Raw genomic sequence first — 26,668 nt, forward strand, 5'->3', positions numbered from 1 at the left:
TTGTAAAAAATAGTTAAATATAGTGTAATTGAAACCAAATATTATTCATAAGGATATCTGCAAAATATATGCAGAAATATAGTGGGTTTATATTAAAGAAATAATAATAATATATGCACCTTAAACATAACTGACCCAAAACTTATTTAAATTTTCTTTCGGCAAAATGTCGGAAGTTATATGCAGTTCTAAAAATAAGCACCTTTTCATAATAAGACACAGAAACAGGTTTAATCCAGATTTAATTTCCTATAAAATTTATTTTCAGTAGATGTTTAACGATTACTTTTTAATCATGTTACAATTTTTTAAAGAAAGCAAACAGAGAGGCACCATAAAACGATTGTGATTGGAAAAAAATGATAGTACCTATTAATTCTTCCAAAAGGTTACATTCATATATGAAAACAAGAGAACATTCTGTGAACAGAACACTCATTTCTTATAAAAAGAGTAACTCCAAACTAAAAAGAGTTATTCTGTGATTATAACAGACAGAGTAATGGTTCTTTGATCATAATACATAGACATACTGTTCTAAATCATACCATCAAGTTTATTAAGATCCCTTCAGTACTTGCAGACACACTCTGAGAAAAGCCGAAAAGGTAAAGTTGTTTACAGATACAGTTATGGTTCTAGATATCACATCTACATGTTGTGGATGATTTTGCAAACATTTCTTGACATGTTTGTATTAAGATCCCGTCTGTGCTAAAGACAAACAACTGTTGGCAAGACTGACAAAAAGCAACAACATGCTTGCCTGAAATCTACAAGGAGCATACTAAATAATACTTGCCTTTGGTTGTGCACACTTCTACCAGCTATCAAGCTACCAACACCTCTTTTTTCCAGCATCAATCTTGCTACACTGACATTCTCGCCGCCCTTGTCCGACCGAACACGCTCTGGAAGACCATAGGTGAACGCTCTTCTTGAAATGCATTGAGCACTGTTTCTGAACGGTTGTTATCACTGACTTTTAAGAATACTGGAAGTCTTGATTACCCATCTATTCCCCCATGGATGACCATTCGCCAGCTTAAAGTATACACACCAGGGTTAATTTCAAGTCTAAAGTCATATACTTATTCTACTAATAAATCTATCATTGTTAATAACAAAATAAGCATAAGAACTTGTGCACTTATGTACTGTCCAAACTCTTTCTACAGACTCGTGGGATGTAAGAAACACATTTGATCTGATGAACTTTTGTGCCAATTTTTTTGGAATCTATGAATGGTTGGGGCTTGTATGAATTGGTAACATCTAATTTCATAAAAAGTAGCATTGACTTTGAATCTTAAAAGTGGGATCTTGGATGTGATTAATTGTCTGATCATGGTATACATACATGTAGGTTCTAAATCATTTGGAAATATATATGTTAATTCATATAAATAATATATTCCATTAAAGAACATTCTACTTTTATTAACAGTGACCTTGGACCTAGGAAATCTAAAACTTGTGTGTAATACATCATTTCATGATGGTGAACAGTTATCAGAGAACAGATGGGGGCTTGGCAGTGCTGTATATTTCATTACTGAAAATCAACAATCTAAATAATACTGGGACTATTACTTTCACATTGAGCATGAACTTTGTGATTCTGAAAGACCAATTCTTTAAAGCTGCACCCCCACTAATTTACCTTTCGGAATGGGCAATTACTTTGGGTAAATGTCTAGAAACCAGTGATATAAGACTGCTGACAAAATATCAGATCACAATTTTTCATATTTAGTTCACAAATGGAAGTAATATTGCTTAAAACATTACTAACACTTTAAAAAATATTTCGGCAGTTTTCTATTGACATTTATTCTATGGTGAGTTGTCTTATATGACTGAATGAAGGCATTGCTGCCATAGTCAGCTGATTCTGGGACAAAAATTTAAAAAAGTCAAAACTTTCAATCTGTGAGAGTGCACATTTAAGAATATATTTAAAATTATGTTTTTGCTTTTTGTTCCTTCAGCAACTTAAGTTCAGCATTATTTTGTTGTTTTAAACATCCAAGAATTTAAAACTGATGTTTAATCAAATTCCAACCATGCGATGTCATTTAAATTTATTGTATCATTAATATTACCATAAGGTGAGCTAATATATATAGTAAGAGGGTGAGAGTGCTCTAGGGGATAAGTGTCTACCTATCATCAAAGAGGTTGTGGGTTCAATCCCCACCAGGGGTACTTTCTCATGGCCTCTCAAAAAAGGACACTTGTATTGGTTTCTACCCAGGAAACGGATATCTTCACAATAGAACTTAAATAAATTTATATAAATTATAAACACAGTCAGTATGTCAATTCTGACATGACATTTTCTAGCTACCAACAGTGCCAGTCCCTTACAAGATTACAGGGCTTCTTACCTGATAAGTTTATGGTATCCATCCATATGCCACAAAGACAATGGTGCCCTCACATTGTACTGCCTTCTTAATATTGGCTTCAGTAACATCTTTCCCTGCAGAACACCTTCTATTTCAACACGTTTCATTGAATCTAGGACACGAGATTTTTGGACAACGAAACCCTTCATTTAAATGGCTTCTTACAGTTCTATTACCAATGTTTGGAAACACATTGGTTAAGTTTGAAAACTTTGAAGACATAGAGATGCCAAATTCTGTTAAGCGTCTGTTCAAAGTTCTTTTACTTATGCCAAAAAGAGATGCCATATCTTTCTGGGAAAGGCCAGCATCAACATAATATTCCAACATTTCTTGAGGAATATTTAACACTGGTCTGCCAATCTTTCCTCTTTCGACCGATGTATCCAGATGTACACATTCTCCGGATGAATAGTTCATGCTTGCTAGTGTTTCTAATGTTGTTTCCAAAATATCTGTGACAGTTTCAACAATTGGATTGTCAATGAAAATTCTTAAAATACTTATAATTTATTCTATATATCTGGATATGTCAGGAATATTTTGGTAGTTTTCAGTTTCGCAGATGTGTATAACATTCCTCAATTTCTCAACTATCAGCTCTGTTAATTGATTGTCTTCCATCCTAGAAATAAAAAGCAGAGAAACAGTTAAATAAATTTTAAAAACATTAAAAGACGCAACAAAATAATAAAATCTACTGTGGTCATTGTGAAACCATCAGACACAAACAACTAATGCCTGAAACATGTTAAATGATAGACATTACATTTTGAAATCATCAGACACAAACAACAGTTGCCTGAAACATGTTAAATGATAGACATTATATTGTGAAACCATCAGACACAAACAACTGTTGCCTGAAACATGTTAAATGATAGACATTATATTGTGAAACCATCAGACACAAACAACTGTTGCCTGAAACATGTTAAATGATAGACATTACATTGTGAAACCATCAGACACAAACAACTGTTGCCTGAAACATGTTAAATGATAGATAAATTTAATATTTAGCTTAATTAGCTTTCTCAGTATTACCTGCCATGAGCTGGGATATCATCAGGGTTGTACATACATTCTACTACCTCTACGTCTCATGTTTTGGTGGCATACTTGAAATTTCTTTTAAATCCAGAACTTCCTTAAAGCTGCACTCTCACAGATGACATATTTTCAAATAGTGTCTCAGAATCAGCTGACTTTGGCAGCAATGCCTGCAATTCATTTATATAAGATAACTCACAATATAACAGGTCCCAATAGAAAACTGCCGAAATTATAAATAAGTCATAATACATGGACTTCCATTTGTGAATGTAAATATGAAAACCTGAGATCTAATCTGTTGTCAGCAGTCTTTTATCACTTTTTTCCTGAAATTTCCACAAAAATTGGCTCATTCCAAGACAATGAAAAAAAAGTTGCCAAAGCAGTCATTCAGTGAGGGTGCAGCTTTAAAATTTAGCGTTTATTACAATCATTAACTCAATTTCTTGGTATAAGTCTAGATAGCACAAAACTCTTGTTTGGGGGATCTACTGTATTGAGACTTTGCTATTAAAACATCAGTCTTCATCCTCCTAGTCACAGAGATCCATTCTCATTCATCTGAGGTTTGACAATGATGAAACAAACTGTTGTACACATAGCATCATCGCTCTAGTGTGTACACGAGAATGCAGAGATCCTGCTCAAGCAATAAACAGTTAGATATAATAAAATTAAGTACCGGTCAATTGTAACCACGCCCCCCCCCCCCAGGTCCGGGGAATAGCGGGGACTTTGACTTTCGGTCCAGCCAAGCCCGGGCAAAGTCCCCGCCCTGCGGTGACGAACTGCTCGCGAAACCCCCGTCAAATGCCCCCGAACCCAAGGGACTCTAGGTAAGGCCCATTCCCCGCTATATTTGGCGTGAAGACAAAACTACCGCATTCACCCGGCACTGCGGGGCAACCTGGAAGGTAAACACACGGCCCATTTCCCCGGCTATCCCCCGGACCTGGGGGGGGGGGGGGGGGGGGCTCGTGGTTACAATTGACTTTAAAGTTACTCTTTCAACCTAACAATTTACTTGACCACAATTGTAAAGCAACAACTATGCAGTAAAATTTAAAAATTAAACGAAACTTACCTTGGTCAAGGTGCATTTTTATTTCAATTCTTTGAGTAAAGAATTGAGGGAGGGCTTAACTGAGATACGGTGCGCATGCGCAGAGCACTTTCTTAAGTTGTTTTTGCTTGTTAAGCCCTCCCTCAATTCTTTACTCAAAGAATTGAAATCAAACTTCACCTTAACCAAGGTAAGTTTCGTTTAATTTTTAAATTCTTTTTCGTTTAAAGAATTTCGTATGGTCTTACCCGAGACTTTAAAGCTGAATGTGACCAAAACACTATCTACATCGCAAGATGCCTTCTTGGAACTTGTCACTTTTGTTTAACACTGGTTTGTCGTAAAAGTTTCTAAATGTACTTTCTCTTGACCATCCCGCTTTAGCAAGAATGCCCGCTATAGGTACTGCTGATGTACTTGCTTTTGATGTCACCGCAGATATAACACTGTGTGAACCGAAATCCTTTACATTGATTCCAGCTCTACACATAACTGTCTTTATCCATCTCGAGATGGTGTCTCTAGTTACAGTTGTGTGTGGTTTGACATAACTCTTAAAAAAACTTTCCAGAATTACCATTGTGTCTGAGCACACTAGTACGGGAAAGCTATTCTTTCAAAACAGTATAAATGCATAATCTCCTTTCTGGAGGATAAGCTCGAAACGAAACACAATCAACATTATGTCCGGGCCTGCTTTGCTTAAGATGCCCATTAAATTGTAACACATATTCAACAACTTTTTGTAACATTTAAAGTTCAACAAATGTAACGTATGTACATGTGCAGCTTGAGTCAAGGCCATAAGCATTACTAGCTTCAAAGTGAGATCCTTTAAAGAGAAATGTTCCACTGGTGAAACTTTCTTTAAATACAACAAAACTATATCTACATCCCAGATATATGTATATCTAGGTTTGGAAGGTCTAGATGCAAAAACTCCTTTCATGTATCGTATAATAAATGGATGATTCCCTACTCTAAAACCATCGAACTCTAAATCTAGTGCCGAGAGAGCTCCTCTTGCTGTGTTTAAACTTTCATATCCTAGGCCTTTTGAATATTGGGATGTTAGAAATTCCACTACTGTTTCCAGCGTTGGTAATATTGGAGATGTTTCCCTTTCACTACAGTACTGAAACCACCTGTTGATATGCGTGTTATATTGTTTCTTAGTCCCTGGCCGCGCATGAATAACGCCGTCTGTTATAAACTTGCTCCTCCTGATAAAAGTGTGTGTATAATAAATACCACGTGATAAATTGCGCCATAAATCATAAGAGCTACGTCGAAAGGCAATATTTTGCTTCGGATGAAGACTTCAAACTAAGATAACTTTAATATTTCTTCACCATTTCAAATGCATCATAGCGCAGTCTACGCCGCTTACGGAGCCCCGCCTTCGGTCTTTTACCAGAGTTTGATTGAGAGTTTAGTTTCTTAAAATACTTCGACAAACCTTTTCACAATACGGCCGTCTGACAGAGCACTGTCAAAAGATTATTTGGGAAACAGATTAGTCGAAGTTTTTGATGAAACTAATCACCTTTATCAAACTTCTGTAATAACATGAAGGCGGGTCTCTTTGAGCAGCATAGACTGCCCTTTGTTTTATTTAAAAAGTAAAAGTTAAGTTCTATGATTTAAGTATATATATCTAAAGCAAATTACTGCCTTCTGACGTAGCATTTATGACGTAATTTATCACGTGGTATACACACACTGGATATCTAATCCCTAAAAAACCTATGATATTAAATCAGATACCTAAATTGATTTGCAACGTTAATATGATTCTACTTATTCCAAATATATTCTATATCACATGAGTGAAATACACAACACTGTTTTTGACATTTGATCGAGTGAAAATTAAATGTTGAATCGAACATTTGTATTTCTGTATTTGTGTTTGTAGCACAATCATCATTGCATATCATGTTTGTGCCTGGGTTAAAACCTAAATGTTTTACATTGGCAGGAAGTAATCGCAAATAACTATGACTGCTTCCTTCTATCATTAATAACTTAATAACTCGTGATTAAACGAGATTAAAAAAAAATGTCATTTCAATGCCACAGTAGCTATTTTTAAATGTTGATTTGATTTTTCATGTGACGACTTATCAAATTACATTTTCATATATATCCGGAAAGCTTCTGCACAGAACAGTTGTGGAATAGCATTTTAAAGGGGAAGTTTTATATCTTTGCATTCAACCTAGTTCTGTTAAGTTGTTTTTTTAAACTGAAAAATCTTGACAGATCCCTCAACCCTGCTATGTTAGGGTACGTACCTTCCCTAAAGGTTATATATTGAATATGCGAGGATACATTTAGTATCCTAGTTTGTGTCGGGTGAAAATGGCTCCAAAGGGGTTTATTCACATTTTACAGGAAACCAAAGGGCAAATTGTCGATAATTTGTATTTATTCCGGTTAAAGATATTTGTCAAAGAAATCAAAATGAAAGTTAACTGTTTCAAACAGAAATAAACAATTTGATATTGTTCACTGTTTTTCCAACTTGAATACGCCCTCATTTCCAAATCAAACGTCAGCGCGCACAAGCCTTGAGCGGAATGCCAAAGTAGTCATATCCGAAAGTTATGGTCGCATACAATATATTTTTTTCTGAAAACTACAACAAAACAAGTACAATACATAAATAAATACAATACATAAAGGAAGTTAATGTCAATGCAAACACCATCTAGAACACAGAGATTTCCTTGACACACATTGAGGTATTACTATTATGTATACATATAAGGTATTTCTGTATGTTATGTTAGAAATAAGCACATATTCACATAACATTATCTAGCAACATTCAAAAGACGGTCCTTTTCCTGCGACCTGTTTCAATACGTCATCAAGAACACAGCGATTTCCTTGACACATTGATAATAAGGTATTTCTGTATGTTATGTTAGTAATAAACACATACATGTATTGACATAACATTATCTAGCAACATTCAAAAGACAGTCTTTTCTCTGCGACCTGTTTCAAAACGTCATCAAGACGAGAACTCATCTCAGACGTTAACGACTCTCGCCAAGTTCCAGGTTTACCTGCAACAACACAGACATTGTAAATGCATCATATTCAGGCTATAAAATGTGTGAGAAATAGAACATTTAAACAAACTCTCTCCCTCTATTGCCTGATGACGCCTTTTTAAGTTTGTATTATTTGGAAGGGTTTTAGATGCAGATAATGAATATGTATGAACTATACCAAAACTAATACAGACAAGCGTTTGTGGTCTTGAAACAGTGTGAACATGGAACTTGCGTAAGATTTCAGTAAAAGAAAAAACAAAGTAGACTGCTACAATGTCTTTGTCTATCATTCAGTTCCTGTCATTTATTTTACATAGTAGTAATCTGCAAGCAATACCCTTCGAACGATTCCAAACTGCCATGGGGGCCACCACGCATCAAAGATACTCGGTAACTATATATTTGAATCTTCCTATTTTTATCTGTGTAAACGTTTCCAGTAGTTAAATAAACTATGCGTAATTTAAGTTAAATCGGCCTTTATAAGTGTTCAGGCCCTGAGGCCTGGATTAAATATAACACTTTCTAACAGCAGAATAGAACAAACTTTAAAAAGCTGCACTCTCAAAGATTTACCACTTCAACAACTTTTTTATTTGTTTTGTCTTCGAACAAGCCATTTTTGGCGAAAATCCATGGAAAACAGTCATATAAGACTGTTGATAGAAAAATAGATCGCAGATCTTTATATTTATGTTCATACATGTTTTATGCATTATACGCAAATGGTAAATCTGTAAGAGTGTAGCTTTAACGAGCGACAAACATCAGTTGAGAAAATGTGTTGAAGGCAATATTTATGCGAAAAACTACAGAAACAACCTCAGTAGCAAAATGTTTAAACATAAACCCGGTTTAATGGCACTGGGTAAACGCCAAAGTGCACCTTTGTTAATGAAACCGCCATAACCATCCTTCATGTTACTTCCAGCCATATGTTCCAAATTAAGCGTCGGGTTCTTTCGCATGCTTTCAATAGAGCAGTGCTCATGTATTCTGTTCACATCGCCATCGGTCAGTGTTCTGCCAAGAAAGCTCGCTATGTCCCTTATGGTCTTTGGAATATCCTGCAAGGAAATATAGTTTTCTGTTATGTTCTGTGGTGGCTAATTTCTGCCATTTCGTATTGGTGGGTTTTCGGAGCGAAAACTCGACAAACGGTCAATATCTAAACAATGTTAAATTATTATTTCGGCCAAACCAAATTAATGATTAGTTCCTCGAATTTTTGCCAAAAAAAATGGAGCGAGCGAGCGAAAAAAAAAAATTGCCAGTTTTCATAAAAACCGAAGCGAGCGAAGAGCGAAAAATTCATATAATAAATAACCCTGTTTTTAGTAAAAAGTTTGAAACGACTTATATAAATCTACCTGAATCAGTTTAACATCATATGCTACTGTATTTAGACATAAAAAGAAAAAAAAAGAACAAGGGTATTTTTCAGAGTACTTTTTTGGTTATTTATATGTTTTTATGCACCAGCCAATTGTATTTGCCACCCCCTTAGTCCGGAATAGCGGGACTTTGACTTCCGGTCAACTTCCTCAAAACCCGGGTAAAATACCCGACCTGCAGGGACACACTGCTGGTAAAATCCCTGCCAAATGGCCCCGCAACCCCGAATACCTATGTGAGGCCCATTCCCGACTATTTTCAATATGAAGACAAAACCACATTCACTAGGCACTGCGGGGCCACCTGAAAGGTAAAAACACAGCCCATTGCCTCTGCTGTCCCCGGTATACCCCTAGAACAAGGGCGAGGGGTGGGCGGGCAGTGGTTACTATTGACAAGTGCATAACAATCCCGGATTATGTAGTCAACCTAAATGGCCGTCAATGAGTCTTTTGACGATTTTTAGACAATGGCAGACTCGAGACACAGGGATACACATGAAATGTCAATATAATAAAAAAGTATCCCTGATCGCTCATTATTGTAGCTACTGGATTATGCTGCAAATAAAAACAAAATATTAGGTGATAAACTTAGGCTTAGTTATGTTGAGGTATATCCAGACCAGTGTTTATAAATATCGCTATTTGTGAAAAGATATTTGTTCAAAACTGTTGTTTTGTCAGAATTTGATCAAAAATGAGCTTGATACATCAATTTGGACCAAACAATGACTCATGTTCCAGTTAAGTTGACCTGTCATCTTCAGCATCGTCGTAACGAGGTAAAATTTTGGTCCCTTGTATTATGACTTGAATAAAAGTTGATCATTCCGATTTCCATTCAAAACGAGTCACTAATTACGCAAAATATAATCGCTACAGTATAAAAACACATCGGTTACTTCCCTTTACAAAAACACGAAAACTAGCGTAGAAAAAATAAACTTGATTATTTTTAGCCTTTTAATAAATTATTACCTGAAAAAAATCTGCTTGTGCGATCAAAATGGAGGTGCGGGCACACAAAAAAAATTGTTTTTACATTTTCAAAAAAATAGGAGCGGTAAATCCGCGGAACGAAATATCAATTTGGTGTGGCCTTATTTATCTTTATTTTTTATTTTTTTATATAATTATGCTCATAAAATCCAATTCAGCAAGTGTGTTTGTATCAAATACTAGCACTTCTTTATGCAACATTTATTTATGAAAAGGCATTATGTAAGATATGCAAATAAGGCAAAAATACCGTTACCTTGACAACATCTTCATACTTTAAAAACAAAAGGTTCCCAACTTTGGTGTTATTCCAAAATCCAAGAACGTTATCTTCCCAACCTCCATACAAAACTGAAATATATAGTCTCCAAAAGTATTTAAAAGAATTTGGTATGGAAATCAATGAAAATATTACTACAAATAAATTAATTATATGTTAAGCAGAAACGTTTGAAATCTATGACATTATTAAGGACAAAATTATTATATGTTATTGTTAAGAAAAAAGGTAAAATGTTATTTGGCATGTATAAAAACTACATAGTTTGATGGTCCAACTGAAATTTACGGTAAATAGCCAGCCGTGCCTGTGAAAAGAAGTTTATAAAACAGGTCGCTCGAAAGGACATCACAAAGGACCATGCAGTTACATACTACATTTCAATTAACCATGCATAATGTATGTGATCTTAAAGGGACTGTACACCCGATTGGCACCAAAAACATATTTTTTTTTGTTATGAATCTCAGGACAAGTATTTAATAAAATATTTTACTCTTTGATATCATAATTGTAAAAGAAATACCAAAATGTAAAAAAATCGCTAAAAGTGCTAAAAGATTTACTGTTATCTACTATCATCCCATAAGGTAAAACTACTGAGTTTTCTGTAAGACAGTACATGATTACCTTTTCCGTTCATGAAATCCTCAAAGAATTCTGCCAGTGACATATCACACCAGTCGAACCATTGCATCAGCTTGTACCAGGACAAAACAACGTCTTTAGGGTTCCGACACACGTACACCATCTGAAAATTTGTCATACAAGGTATAATATACCGATGTCGTCCGAAATAAGTTTGGGAAAAGTGTCCTACAAGGTAGAATATACCGATGTCGTCCGAAATTAGGTTGGAAAAAGAGTCTTATAAGGTAGAATATACCGACGTCGTCCGAAATTAGGTTGGGAAAGAGTCCTACAAAGTAGAATATACCGACGTCGTCAGAAATAAGGTTGGAAAAAGTGTCCTACAAGGTAGAATATACCGACGTCGTCCGAAATTAGGTTGGGAAAAGTGTCCTACAAGGTAGAATATACCGACGTCGTCTGAAATTAGGTTGGAAAAAGTGTCCTACAAGGTAGAATATACCGATGTCGTCCGAAATTAGGTAGAAAATCTTATAAATGACGGCTTACCCTAATCAGGGACAGTTAAAGACTAGTTTAAAGTATCTTAATCAACCTTGTAAATTGTATACACTGTAGCATCTTAAACGATTCGGAAAAATAGTGTCAGTCTAAAGCAGCAATTACAAAAAACATGTATACCATTTATTAAAAAATAACGTATTAAAGATTTGGTCCAAATGCTGGAAATATACAGCTTGGGAGACAGGTACCCTTCCTTTTCCGCCTTGTAACATTTTTGGCAGGAACTTGTACTGCAGATGGGACTTGAACACCCTGGGGCTCCCTGCGTTCTTTAATGCGTCCATTCCTGCAAATCAAAATGCACTTTGTGATTTTTTTATGAAATACCTTGTTATGTTTGCCCCTTGATGACCCGCTGTCAATTCTTGGCATTCTGTTGCAATTTGTCAAAATACTCGGATAATATTATACATTATTTTACTGTTTATATAGTTTTGTCTACAAAACAATGGAAATGTGGCTTGTATAATATTAATTAAATTGGAAACAATGCAAAAAAATGATATTTCAATTCAACTCTGTGTATGCATTTTGTTGTTTGAGAAACAGATACCCGCGCTCAATGGCTGCATTATGGCTTAATCCCGCCGTGTGTACCATCACGACTTAAAGCGTTATAAACCGTTTACTTCCGAGTTACATTAAGACAAGCCTAAGATAGTCTTTGTAAAGATAGTCTTTGTAATTTTAATAGAGTCCCACCAGAGTTAACTTAAATTATTAATTAACTCGCTTAAAATGCCTTTGATTTCTGTCCATTATTTAAAAAAAATCAAAACCATGATAAAGGACTTTTTCATTTGTTGTTCGGGGTTTAATGTATAGGCTATGTGTGGTTATATTCGAATGTTAATCACTCAAATTTTGCTACGGATCCAGTAACGGCAACTACTTTAATAAATTCATACAGGCAACCAATGTGTGCAGATACTAAGATAGAAACCTGTTGCATTCGGGATGGTTTCGTCTATTCGTTCAATGAAGGCGAATCGTTCGTCAAGCTGCACCGTGTTCGCTTTTTCAAAATCAAGGGTTTGCACTAACTCAACGATCTCTGTAGTCAATGTTGTCCCTGAAAAATTATAAATATCCTAATAATGCACCAGTCAATTGTAACCACACAGCCCCCCCCCCCCCCCCAGGTCCGGGGAATAGCGGGATCTATCTCCGCCAAATCTCCACCCTGCGGGAACGATCTGCTGGTGAAACCCCCGCCAAATGCCCCCGAACCAAAGGGACCCTAGATAAGGCCAATTCCCCGCTAAATTTGGCGTGAAGACAAAACCACCGCATTCACCCGGCACTGCGGGGTCACCTGGAAGGTAAGAACACGGCCCATTTTCCCGGCTATCCCCGGTATACCCCCGTACCTGGGGGGGGGGGGGGGGCGTGGTTACAATTGACTGGTGCATAGCATGCGTTGTTTCGTGCATGCGTTGTTTCGTAACTAGCCCGTGCCGCTGCAAAACCGAAAGTAGGGTGTTTTTATGAATTTACCACATATTTTAGACTGTTAATTGCCATTTGTATGAATATGATATATAACTGAATACATGTAATATGTATGGGGTTTACATAATCAAACCAGTGGTTCATTTAAGCCCGCAGAACATGCAGAGGCGGTGGGCGAGGCAAGACATATCGATATTGTGTAGCTTATTGCGGAGTTGCAGTAATTGAAAAATGGGCACATTACTAAATAAGACATAGCTATAACATTCTAGTGTTCCGTGGTATACTTCTTTTGCACATGACATACCTCCTTTCATCAGTTGAATGAACATTTACAGGCTTGTTGTCCATCGCCGATTTGTTTCCAGCAGAGAATGACCGGGGCATGTGCAAAGAGGGTACCGTTTCAGTAGATTTCGCAAAGAGGGTACCGTTATGGATATGCACCGTGTAAATCAAAGATAATTCTTTTTTACTACATAATTCTAAATGGAACAAAGGGCAGTCTATGTCGCTTAAATATTCTCTCATTCGTAACATTACCGGATTTTTATAAAGTGATTAGTTTCATCAAACACTTAAACAAAACTGTTTTCAAAATAAAATTTTGACAGTGCTGCGTCAGACGGCCGCATTATGAAAAGGTTTGTCGAAGTGTTTTAAGAAACTAAACTCTCAGCATCAATCGGAACTCCTCGGCTAGTATCAAGATATGGCCTCGGATATAATACGGGTCGTAAAAAATAGTCCATCATGGCCGACCAAGAAGATGTTCAAACAACCAAGAGATATGTTAGTCCAAAGACAGAATGAGGAGCGAACTTTTACCACTTATTTGTGTGTAAGTGTTATTTTTTATACTTATTGTATTTTAATAAAATATAAAAAATAGTTTTAAAAGAGCCCTAATGAGAAACTAAATGGAAATGTCATTAATTCTTAGTGGGTGGGGTAAAGTCTTCTTTCATTTGACAGATTCTAATATAGTAAATAACAATTTTGAAGCTCCAGTGATCAGTGGCAAAAATTAAGAAAAAAATACTTTATTTGATTTTTTTTTAATAACAAATAAGCCTGAATCTGACTTTACTTAGATCGATAATAGGTTAGACTTTCTTTCTCAGTGTATTTATCTCATACATTTCATATCATTAACTTTAATTTTTTATAATTAAAATTTACATTCTTTTAACCAAGGATGTATGGTTTATATGTCCGGAGTGTTGGTATCGAACAACTTAATGTAATGGCACAATTGAATGCCTCGTTCACTAATATAGTTCTCTAAATAAATTACATCTTCATTTAATATATTGGTTTAACAAAATGAGTTTGAACGCATAAACCAGCACACATTTCTTTCAAGACTAAATTCTATGATATCCACCAGTGGTGGTGATGCAGAAACATTGAAAAATGCTGACATTTTTACTGTGCCAATGAAATGCAGACATTTAAATTTTAATTATATTGTCATTTTCAGAGAAGAGTATGGTACCAGGGGTGCAGCTGACTCTGATTCCCGGCTTCTTCTAATGAAAAAAGGCAGATGAGGTAATGGTTGTGCTATTTTCGAAATTCGGAAAATAATTTAACAGTCAAGTATCCTATTGGTTTAAGCCCAAAGGTACCTGCATGTTTGTACAATTAACCAACAAGGATTGACAGTATTAAAATATCAACATTGTAGATGAATTTAAACATGATAACAATTTCATTTCATGCTTTTTAATTTACCAGTAGTCCAGAGCTAAAAGCTGCTCTCTCACAGATTGACAGTTCTTCTTGGTCATTCTTCAAAAGCCCAAAGGAGTAATTAAATTAAATTTACACATATAATTAATTATATGGCTTAAAGCAATATAGCAAAAAAATATTTTCCAAACAATTGAAATCTGTTCTATTATGTGTGACCTTTTATGGCTAGTTGGAGGAATTTTTACCAAATTTGTATATGAAAGACTGTGATCTGATATTATGTCAGCAGTCTTATATCACTGGTTTCCATACATATGCACAATAATTGCCAATTGGCTCGTTTAAAGATAAAAAAGGTGTCAGAACAGTAAAACTGTGAGGATGCAGCTTTAAATTGGTGTTGCACTTAATGTTTTGTGAATACTTTTCTGTTGTTGTACAGGCTTTTAAAATAATTGATCTGAAAATATAATTCCTATTATTGTTGTATTTTCTGTTTTCTATTTCAGGCACTGGAATCCGAATGTAATCCGAATGTAATCAAAAATGCCATTGTATGAGGATTGCAATGCATGGAAATCATCTAACCCAACTGCAACGCCTACCTTGGAAAAATGAGTGCAAGATGGAAACATAGCGTTCAGTGGAACATCTTGTCATAAAAGTCATCTGTTGGTCCGTGATTATTAAATAAATCCGAACATATATTTTAAAAGGGTAAAATGGTAAAGGATTTATCTACGCTTAAAGTGGTTTTCCTATATTATGGAGGGAAGATAACTACAAAAACAGAAACAGATGGCAGACCGAAATAAAGGAGAACTATTTTGTTCAGTTCAATTTTTAAGACTTCAGAAAATCTGTTAATAGGGCACATCCTTGCAAATGCCATATTGTAAACTGGGCTCTTTAAAATGTGAAAAGGCGAAAGTGGTCTAGAGGATAAGCCTCAAATTCAAGGTTGTGAGTTCAAGACCTCCAAGATACTTTCTCTTGACCTCAGGAAAAGGATGTCCATACTTGTTTCTACTTAGGCAACAGACTTAAGAGTGATTTTGCAAGCTTCCAGCTTGCATAGCAATTTGATAAGGCATAAAATAAGATACAAGCTGACTTGCAAACAGTTTTTCCATTTGTGTTGATTTATTTTTCAGTCTGTTGGGATATTTATTAGAAGTGATGCGCATTGCTTACTGCAACCAATATTTATTTTCTTTATTAAGTTAAATTTAACGAACACATAACATGACTTGTGATTTTACAAATGCATGTTTATTTCGTTGATTGTATGAGTTTATTTTCTCAAATGATGTTATAAAAGTTATTCTGAATGACTGTCCTTTTTTGTTTGAAGAAAATGTGTTGAGGTTTTGGCATAGCATAGTGTCATCATCATCATCATCATCATCATCATCATCATCATCATCATCATTGTTGTGTACAAATAAAACATTCAAAACAATGTATTAAAAACCAAACTGTCAAGCCAAATACTCAAAGAGGCACAAGGATATTGCTAAAGAGACCGGTAATACATTTAGACAAATAAAATGCAAAGAAAGATCTATATTTCTGACACATGGTAATGCTTTAAATAGTCCTCTCATTGTGTGTTTATGGTTAAAGTGGAGACATACAGTATTTTTTGTAAAGAAGACTTAAATTTGTATGGCAACTTAAAGCCATATATGGGGATTAAACGCCAGAAATATTGTGAAGTCTCCCAAAAGACTCAATGCACTTAAAAGGGCTTGGCACAGAAATGAAAGTAAAAATGGGAGCAAAACCTAATTTATCATTAATTTTACATTGGATTGCATACTGATGGCTCTGTTATTACTTGACTAATATTAAAAATAAAATTAAGAGACATGTTGATCCAAACTGTAATTATTCTTGTTTGCATTTTATGGAGTTGGACATAAAAGAGTCATTTGGTGAAGAGTGATCTAAAGGCTAATTATTCAAAATAGATTAAGTATTATTGAAAAAAGTCTGGTATACATTGCTGAAAAGCTTAGTAACCTGGCTAAATATTTGTTTAAGGCTTTTATTTACAAAAAAAATTAATCGGTTGAGTATCTTATCAGTTACTCTTTTGGTGTTGTTGTTTTTAATAAAAAATGACAATTTACTCAAAGATATTGAGACTAATAATTATAGATTAAGACAAATATAATGTGTAAAGAAACTTCTAATGAGTAGGTTTTATCCACAGCCTAGGAGGTAAAGTGACGCATGATCTGCCTTGAACAAATACAATTTTAAGACAAGTTCTGTCAACTTAGTGCACCCCCCCCCCCCCCCCAGGTCCGGGGGAATACTGGGGTTAACCCGGGGAAATGGGCCAGGTTTTTACCTATCAGGTGGCCCTGCAGTGCTGGGTGAATGCGGTGGTTTTATCTTCGCTTAAAATATAGAGGGGAATGGACCTTACCTAGAGTCCCTGGGGTGTGGGGGCATTTGGCAGGGATTTTGCCATTAGATCGTCCGCGCAGGGTTGGGATTTTAGCCGGGGTTGGCTGTACTGAAAGTCAAAGTCCCCACTATTCCCCACACCTGGGGGGCCATGGTTACAATTGTCTGGTGCATATCCACATGAACGTTGTAATGGTACTCTAACAATTGAGCTTACTGCGTGGATAGTCACCGCCCCACCCCAACCCCACAGAACTGTTTACACAAAGAAAATCTGCAGCCCAAACCCAATAATGCTGAAGTAAAGGCATGCATAGATTTCAGCTGGTAAAGCTGTCTGGGTGCCAAGCTCACACCCATCCTACCACAACCCACAAAATTCTGCACAATGCAATCAATGATTTTACAGAATAGTAATGTTGTTTTAATGGCAAGGCATGGTGTGAAAAATAACACGGCAAAGTATGACTTAAAACTCACATTTCATAGGGTATTCCTATAACTGTTGAGAAAATGTTGACATTTAGTCCATGCATGCATTTAATCCGATGTAATGATTCATGCATGCCATGAACCGTATGATCATTTCAATGACTGTCAAGTACATTTTCTGTGTGCTCACGATTTTTCCAGATGAAACAGAGTGCTTCATGTATAAGGAAACATCTAAATATTCATAAAACGAACGTTCTTTGAGGTTATAATAAAAAAATTCTCTTAAACAAGCACATTTAATTTAACACAATCCATTTCCTTGTTGTTACAATGGGCCTTCTTTACGCGGATTGAAAACGATGTTAATTGCCGGCAGCCGCATCGCACTTTCGTATATCCTTACTACTATTTACGAGGTCTATCTCGAAGCTTGCCGGAGATGGCCGAGTTGTTACGATTGTCTCAGCATGTCAATCAAACTCCGGTAAAAGACTGAATGCCGGGCTCCGTATCGTAAGCGGCGTAGACTGCGCTATGTTTCATTTAAAATGGTGAAGAAAAAGTGAAGTAATCTTTGTTTGAAGTCTTCATACGAAGCAAAATTTTGCCTTCCGACGTAGCATTTATGACGCAATGTATCACGTGGTATACACACACTGCATACGTATGTTTTGTTCATCTGTCTATACCATCTGTTCTGAAACAATGCTTATTACCATAAAGACACTATGTACTGTTTTAATAATACAACTATGATAATTACGAGGCAGCGAAGCATATTTATATGGTTAAAAATCAACGTCAGGTTAGAACCTTGCACTTCATTAGTGTTAGCAACACTGAAGCTTACAATTAGTATATAAATGAACGGTGTGTAAGCAGTTGTTCGATGATTGACATGCAGGGGTTTCGGACTAGCTATCATATTTAAAATATAATATCTATGAAAACATAGGAATAAATAAACATATCACCTGATCTTGGAAATCCGCAAACCCAGATATCATCTTCGAAAGTTTCCATGGTTTCAATAGCCTTAAAATCACAATCAAACAATAATACACCATCATGTATAATGTGCCGAAATGTATATCGCGAATTTGGGTTTAATTCCTTGTCCATGGTAAACGTTTACGAATTTGGTTTCAAGTCAATAAGAAGATCCTTGTCGAAAGTATATTCAACTGCAATTCAAACACTATATGAATGTGATACGTAATGTCTGTGTCGTTAGATAATCAGGGTGATAAATCACGTGAGTTTGAAGGGGTTCACATCTGATAATGGATGCTAGTCCTGTGTGCCGCTTGAGAGCAGTTTACATAAATTACTCAATACTCACTCCTGAGGTCGCATATATTTTGAACGAAGATAAGGGAGACAAACGTGATTGATTTAATATATTACGACAATGCGGTTATGTAAGACTAACACAAAATATCTACATTCTTTTGTCAACAGTGATAAAGTTACGAAATATATACTACGTCGGAAGGCCACACTTTGCTTAAAATAAAGTCTTAAATCAAAGATTATTTTTAACTACACCATTTGAAATAAAACAAATGGCATTCTATGCCGTTTTATTACCATCAAACAATCGGAATCCCCTGCTTCCAAAATAATATTTTGACAGCGCTCCGTCAGACGGGCGTATCATAAAATGGTTTGTCGAAGTGTTTTACGGAACTAGACTCTTAATCAAACTCTGGTAAAAGACCGAAGGCGGAGCCCCGTAAGGGGCCTAGACTGTGCCATGTTTCATTTAAAATGGTGACTGAGAAATAGTGAAGTTATCTTTGTTGCAAGTCTTCATTCGAAACAAACTATTGCCTTTTGACGTAGCATTTATGACGCAATTTATCACGTGGTATATACAAACTGATTATACGGTGGTGATGGTATCCATTGCTGTGGGTGGCTGTAGCTGCTACTGCTCTTTTAATTTTAAATCTTGTTTTTCTTATAAATGGCGTTTACGCATATGTTTGTTTCTCCATTTATTGGCTGAATGGTTACTGCAATTAAGGATTACTGAATTGTGATGTTGAGAGATTATAAATGCTGCAGGTCGATAAATACAGGAAATCAAACATTCAAAATGTATGGAAAGAACTCGTCCTTAAACCGGATTGGCTAAGAAATATTTTTACTTGCTTGTTTTAATACATGGGTTGTGATCCGTGGTGACCTAAGTGAGAACCTCTTTTTATTCACTGTCATGTGTCTTATAAAAAAAAACAACAGTTTAAATAATTTGCTAATTCTAATACCCTCTGTTTTATATTACCTGCGTTTTCTACTGGCCTTCTTCCTCAATATTATCTGTGCTACGATATGTATCGGTATATATTATATATATATATATAGAGATAATATTCGTTGTATTGAAGGGATGATGTATATATCCTTTCCGCTACCATAGCCGCCTAATGCAGACCCAAAATTCGGGTGTCCCCATTACCTCTATCATACACCGGCTAACTACCACAGCAGTGTTAACCGTACTCAAATTTTCCGCTTCTGATTACCGCTATCGTACAGCGTGGGAATACCGCTTATTTTTATTATCTTGTACATGTTTTGCTAAAAGCAGAGACTTAAATCTCCCGATTAAAATGTGTTAGTAATTAGGTAAGATGTTTATCAATTTCGAAACAGTATAAATTTATAACACAATTAAAGAAATTATTTACAAACATTATATAGTACATAAAATTATATAACATAACATCCTTATAAATCAAGTTTGCATTTCACGAATTAGTGACATATACATTATCCCTAATTAGGTAATGTTCTAGTGAAAATGTACATTTTTCCTTTTACTTAAACCCTTTGATAGACACATTGATACAATAAAATGCATTTTATTGGTTTTATAATGTAACGGCAATTAAAATATTCACTTATTAATATATATGACATTTCGGCATAACTACGCTCTGGTTGACTTCGGAAAAATACAAAACTCTCATTAATACACTACGGATATGATGAATTTAGAACAAATGCAGGAATAACCGTAGACGTGTGTTGTAGTAATTTGATTGAAGACAATCATCAGTAGGTAAACGCACATGCAAAACAGCGCAATGGTAATCCTGTGATATGTAGGTTGTGGTATTTTTCATCTTCGGTACTGGCTACTTTTTTAATGTTTATAAAACTACTATAGGCGAGTTTCGTAGATAGGAATTACTTCTTTGAACAATTTGTTAAGTACATAAAGGATAATATTATGCATTAATACACTCTGGTAGTTCTAGTACAAACATTTCAGGTATTTGTATTTCAAAATTGCCGGAGACGTTTAATGTTATGATCAATCTTGGAATTATACCACGTGTGCATGCATAGATACATTATGGCAGTTTTAACTTTTGTAGTAACTCGATATTTATGTCTGTTGTTTTCCTCATAAATACGATACGGCTATTATTTGATATTTCTAAAACAGCAATTTTGTACTACAGTAGTAGAAAAAGGTTTTACAAATATTTCAAAAGTACAATGTTTAAAAAGATGTTTGTAAGGCAACGTTGCGAAATGTTTTTATTATTTCAATCATATTATGCATGTGTGTGCTTGAATCGGAGTAAATTGAAAAAAATCCACATAAACACTCTCTGGAATGCCATGTGTGACTAAACTATGTATGTATAAATACGCTATTTTAGCCGTGCTTAATTTTAATGCAGACATCACATTATCACAGTTTTCAAGGCACGCGTCATTCAGTAAAAGTGAAACTTATGATTTAAGAAGTGGTGTAACAATGTTTGTGTCTCTAGTTCATTGCTGTTTGGGTCCTTGACGTGTATCCCTTAACAGGGCCTATTTTTGCTGTTCAACTAATGGGCTTGTCCCTGTAGTTTTCATTATATTATACATATTTTTGTTCATTTTAGTATTTACACATGCATTGAGCGATTACAAAACAATATGTTTTTCATCAAATAAATCAGAAAGGAATTAAAATAACAATTCTCTATTATGATATTTTACACACATGTGCATTCATTTCCTTTATAAATGTATACTTATAGGACTAAAATCCAAATACGGATTCACAATTCATTCATACATCAAGGTTATAAAATGTATAGATCAATTATATACATCATAGGAACTTGAGGAATACATAGGGATAAAATCAAACACGACGAAAATCAATAATGATAATACTTTTTCTCCAATCAACAAAGAACACATGTACATAATTATATGATAGAAAAACATAGACCAAAACATAAATCAAAGTATTTGACTGTAACTATTATACTGCTTAAAATATCGCAAGATTTGTCACGGGAAACAACACCAGTATAATCACAGCATGCGATTAACGAAAAGGCAACAGAGTCTAGTGGAGTTTCTGGTGCAATGCAATATCATCGGTCTATAAAAAGAAATCACATATTGATTAATATTTGTTATAAAGACACGTTGTTAGCGACAATTGCAGTGTATATAACGTTTATTAATAAATATGTTGAAAAATACAGACACCAGGGCATAAAAAGATATATATAATATTATAAATCTGAAATAAACATTCAGTCATATACATCATGCATGCATACATACAAAACTGATTGAGGCATAGTATTAGTATTTACAAGATATAGCACTGCATGGTGATAAAGATTATAAGTATCTTCCATGGCCGAGAGTGTAAGATAGGTTCATTCCGACCCGAGCGTAGGGTGTTTTGCGGAAACGAGGTTTACCGAGAGGGTCGGGATGAACCTATCTTATACGAGCGGCTATGGTAGATGCTTTTTCTCCCTCCTCAGTTAAACAAAATTAAGCAAAAATGTATTTTTTGCTGGAACTATTTTTTGCTTAGTGAAAATGATGGCGTATGGATATGTGATAGCACGTGGTTGTCATGGATATACGCGCAGTGATCCAGTTAATGTTAATAGTCAAATCGGTCTTTTTAAATAGTTCTAAGAAGAATGAAGCATTATTTCTTGAATGGTGCCTGAAAACTGTTTTATGGTGACATTTGAAGCGAGAAATAATTAATTAGCGTTCTAAATATTACCATAAGACAAGATTTCCTCGATGCTACTGACTTCAACAAGGGATGTAATTACAATGTGGTAAAAGGAGTTCCATACGGGCATTTTATCTTCGCCCGTGGGCAAGATAAGAATATCTAGCATGGTTAAATTATTGGATCTACTTATCTGAGGTGGGAGAAAATAGTATACACGCATACAAAAAAAACTCGTTATTGATGAGCATGTTGATATCCAATGGGCGCGCTCGGTCGCTCCGGATATGCGCAAAACCGGTTATAAAACTGACCGTCACTAAGAAGTGCTTCGTGCCTATGTTCGGTCGTGATGTTTCAATCGCTGCCCGTGTGTGTTCAGCCGGTGTAACGTTGCTAACTGGCCCAATAGAGCCCCCTCCCCCGCTCCGGTCATTATTTTATAATTTATATAGAATAGTTAATACTCGGTCATAATATTATGACCGGGGGTCAGGCTAAACATAAGGTCATGCACCTTTAAAGGTTTCGTGATCTATGTTCTAAGTATTTTACACCTAAGTATCTTGTACCTTGAATTTGCAGGGGTTTCAAGTTACAACAAATATAAGCAATAGAAACCCGACAGTGACTTGAATTGATATAAAGTATGTTAGTAATAGGTTAGGTTGGTGGTAAATATTTTATCGGGGGGTCATTATTTTATAAGGGGTGTCAGTATTTTTCATTGAAAGGGGTCATTATTCTATATAAAATAATGACTGTGGTCATTAGACTATCTGCGCATGCGCGCAGGTAGTCTTAAGACCACAAACTCCAAAGAACTACTTTTATTCATGTCGTTTTAACCCATTTTTTGTCTCAATGCGCTCTATGTTTAGCAGAATGACGTCGAAACCATAAAAATAGATTGGTTGTGTTGCAGTCCGAGTACGAGTTTCTGCTTGTTCGGCTATTTCCGCGCTGTAATTATGTATCCAGGCGTTTTAATTTTAGCAGAATATAACTATTTTTAGATCGTTATATTTATCAGATTAATGAGGGTCAAGATAGGAGGCTCTGGTAGGAAGATAACATATTGATATTCACTCTGAGTTTAGCCCATGATATTTCAGAAATGATTACCGACCGCAAGTGTCCCATCGCCTGCAGGATTTGTTATTATAACCTGACGTAACCCTGAAGCACGCTTATTTGTAATGGGGCTTTTTAATTGACTTTTATGCGATAAGAAACAAATATAATTATTGTCTTTGTGTTAAAATAGTTGTATCTCAGGTTTCGCATTGCTAATGCTTCAAATACTATACATTGTAATTTACCTGCAACACAATAACAAGATACTATTCATTCTATTTTAGGCGTTTATATTTCTAATGAGATGTTTTCATTTTTTGCATAAAAGCATCGTTCCGGTGTATTCTAGGCATAGGCTTTCAATTTATATTTATAAGCACACATGTATGTTATGATACGACAGTGAGCCATGCATACGTTTGGTGAAGCAAAGTAGCTCGGTTTAAACCTGTTTAATAAAAGGAAATGCAACTCTCACATATTTGCTCGCAGATAGTCTTTCAGCGCCTCGCACTTTGATTATTATGAGTGTATTTATGTACAAAACAGCGAAGGCTCTTACATCTGTTGGTAAAATATATAGTCATACTCTGTTTGTTATGTTGTGTATATGTTAATCGAAAAGCATTATACCAACCGTAAAGAATTAAAGTCATTGATTAGTTTTATGTTTTAAGGAAAGAGCAATAATGCTGGCGAAGTTTCCACAGAGTAAAGACCACTTGAACTGTAAGTTACCCTTAAATGACTACGAACTAAACATCAGTAATTTGCATTTAATTATAAGGGAGATAACTCTTCTACCTCTAGTGCCTAATTCCTTTTCGGTAATTCTTTGCTTGATTTCCTTAATTTGGCGCTCACATTCTTTGTTAGAATTCAAGCCGCGGAAACGGTCGTCGAATATTTTTATTGTATTATTAAACACAATCGCAATGTACATTAAGGAGTTTTAAGTATTAAAATGTTAATGCAAAGTTTTAACAGTCAGTTTAGCTTTAAGTTTTGACACTTAAATGAAAAAGACATCAATACATACAACAGTTTGCAGGGAAATGAGTGTGTGTGTTTTTCAAAACATTTAATGCCTTGAAAAGGGATCCCTATGAACCCAAACATTTGTTTTGGTCTACAGGATATATCAGGAGAAATCAGGTAGTACACGAGTTTATGTTAGTAAACTATCGTTTTGTAATGTAGCGTACAAATGTCCTGGGCGATTGGAATGCAGCGTTTAAAGATGATGAGTGTCAGATAATTTCTATCATACGTATGTCCGGTAAAAATATCAGAACTACGTACTTGTATTAAAACGCAATTCCGATATCTTAGTTTAATGGCAAGCACGCATGCAAATCTCAATGAAAACAAAAAAAAACGGCGTTTGAATTATAAATTGTGACGTTATTTCAAATAGAATGACGTCATAACTTTTTAAAAATAATTATCACGTAACAATTATCGACGTTATAACCTGTTGTGATACATAAAGTATGGGACGTCATGTTAGAGAAAAACTACTTGCCACACCAAAGCTATGATACATCCTGGCTGACACCAAAGCTACATAACGTAATGAAATGAAGTGAACGTCACGATATGATTTTAATGAGATTGTACAACCACATCTTGGCTGGCACCAAAACTATGATACTACCACATCCTGGCTGACACCAACGCTATGATACTACCACAACGTGGCTGACACCAAAGATTTGATACTACCACATCCTGGCTGACACTAAAGCTATGATACTACCACATCCTGGCTGACACCAAAGCTATGATACTACCACATCCTGGCTGACACCAAAGCTATGATACTACCACATCCTGGCTGACACCAAAGCTATGATACTACCACATCCTGGCTGACACCAAAGCTATGATACTACCACATCCTGGCTGGCACCAAGGCTATGATACTACCACATCCTGGCTGACACCAAAGCTATGATAATACCACAATCTGGCTGGCACAAAAGCTATGATACTACCACATCCTGGCTGATGCTAAAGCTATGATACTACCACATCCTGGCTGACACCAAAGCTATGATACTACCACATCCTGGCTGACACCAAAGCTATGATACTACCACATCCTGGCTGACACCAAAGCTATGATACTACCACATCCTGGCTGGCACCAAAGCTATGATACAACCACATCCTGTCTGGCACCAAAGCTATGATACTACCACATCCTGTCTGGCACCAAAGCTATGATACTACCACATCCTGGATGGCACCAAAGCCATGATACTCACACATCCTGGCTGACACCAAAGCTATGATACTACCACATCCTTGCTGACACCAAAGCTATGATACTACCACATCCTGGCTGACACCAAAGCTATGATACTACCACATCCTGGATGGCACCAAAGCCATGATACTCACACATCCTGGCTGACACCAAAGCTATGATACTACCACATCCTGGATGGCACCAAAGCTATGATACTACCACATCCTGGCTGACACCAAAGCTATGATACTACCACGTCCTTGCTGACACCAAAGCTATGATACTACCACATCCTGGCTGACACCAAAGCTATGATACTACCACATCCTGGCTGACACCAAAGCTATGATACTACCACGTCCTGGCTGACACCAAAGCTATGATACTACCACGTCCTGGCTGACACCAAAGCTATGATACTACGACATCCTGGCTGACACCAAAGCTATAATACTACCACATCCTGGCTGACACCAAAGCTATGATACTACCACATCCTGGCTGACACCAAAGCTATGATACTACCACATCCTGGCTGACACAAAAGCTATGATACTACCACATCCTGGCTGAAACCAAAGCTAAGATACTACCACATCCTGGCTGACACCAAAGCTATGATACTACCACATCCTGGCTGACACCAAAGCTATGATACTACCACATCCTGGCTGACACCAAAGCTATGATACTACCACATCCTGGCTGACACCAAAGCTATGATACTACCACATCCTGGCTGACACCAAAGCTATGATACTACCACATCCTGGCTGACACAAAAGCTATAATACTACCACATCCTGGCTGACACCAAAGCTATGATACTACCACATCCTGGCTGACACCAAAGCTATGATACTACCACATCCTGGCTGACACCAAAGCTATGATACTACC

At 36.0% G+C, this 26,668-nt stretch overlaps 1 protein-coding gene and 1 long non-coding RNA gene across 4 annotated transcripts; one reads left to right on the plus strand and one right to left on the minus strand.

Annotated features, from left to right (window-relative positions):
- Window positions 1-6,973: 6,973 nt before the first annotated feature.
- On the minus strand, window positions 6,974-18,691 carry LOC128220557 (sulfotransferase 1B1-like). 3 transcript variants are annotated; one of them, XM_052928998.1, is made up of 7 exons: window positions 18,407-18,691; window positions 12,373-12,501; window positions 11,618-11,715; window positions 10,905-11,025; window positions 10,251-10,345; window positions 8,485-8,665; window positions 6,974-7,607 (listed from the first exon to the last, which is right to left on the minus strand). In XM_052928998.1, the coding sequence occupies exons 1-7, from the start codon at window positions 18,552-18,554 to the stop codon at window positions 7,501-7,503; spliced, it is 879 nt and encodes a 292-aa protein (XP_052784958.1). In that variant the 5' UTR covers window positions 18,555-18,691; the 3' UTR covers window positions 6,974-7,500. The 3 variants fall into 3 exon arrangements, with proteins under 3 accessions (XP_052784958.1, XP_052784960.1, XP_052784959.1); XM_052929000.1 differs by lacking the exon at window positions 18,407-18,691 and adding an exon at window positions 17,478-17,910; XM_052928999.1 differs by lacking the exon at window positions 18,407-18,691 and adding an exon at window positions 13,189-13,325.
- LOC128220558 (uncharacterized) lies at window positions 13,414-15,140 on the plus strand. Its single transcript, XR_008258813.1, has 3 exons — window positions 13,414-13,722; window positions 14,365-14,435; window positions 15,089-15,140. It is a non-coding gene; the product is annotated as an uncharacterized LOC128220558 (long non-coding RNA).
- Window positions 18,692-26,668: the final 7,977 nt, after the last annotated feature.

Source organism: Mya arenaria, chromosome 15 (assembly GCF_026914265.1).
Source record: "Mya arenaria isolate MELC-2E11 chromosome 15, ASM2691426v1".
In the NCBI taxonomy this organism is placed as follows: Eukaryota; Metazoa; Mollusca; class Bivalvia; order Myida; family Myidae; genus Mya; species Mya arenaria.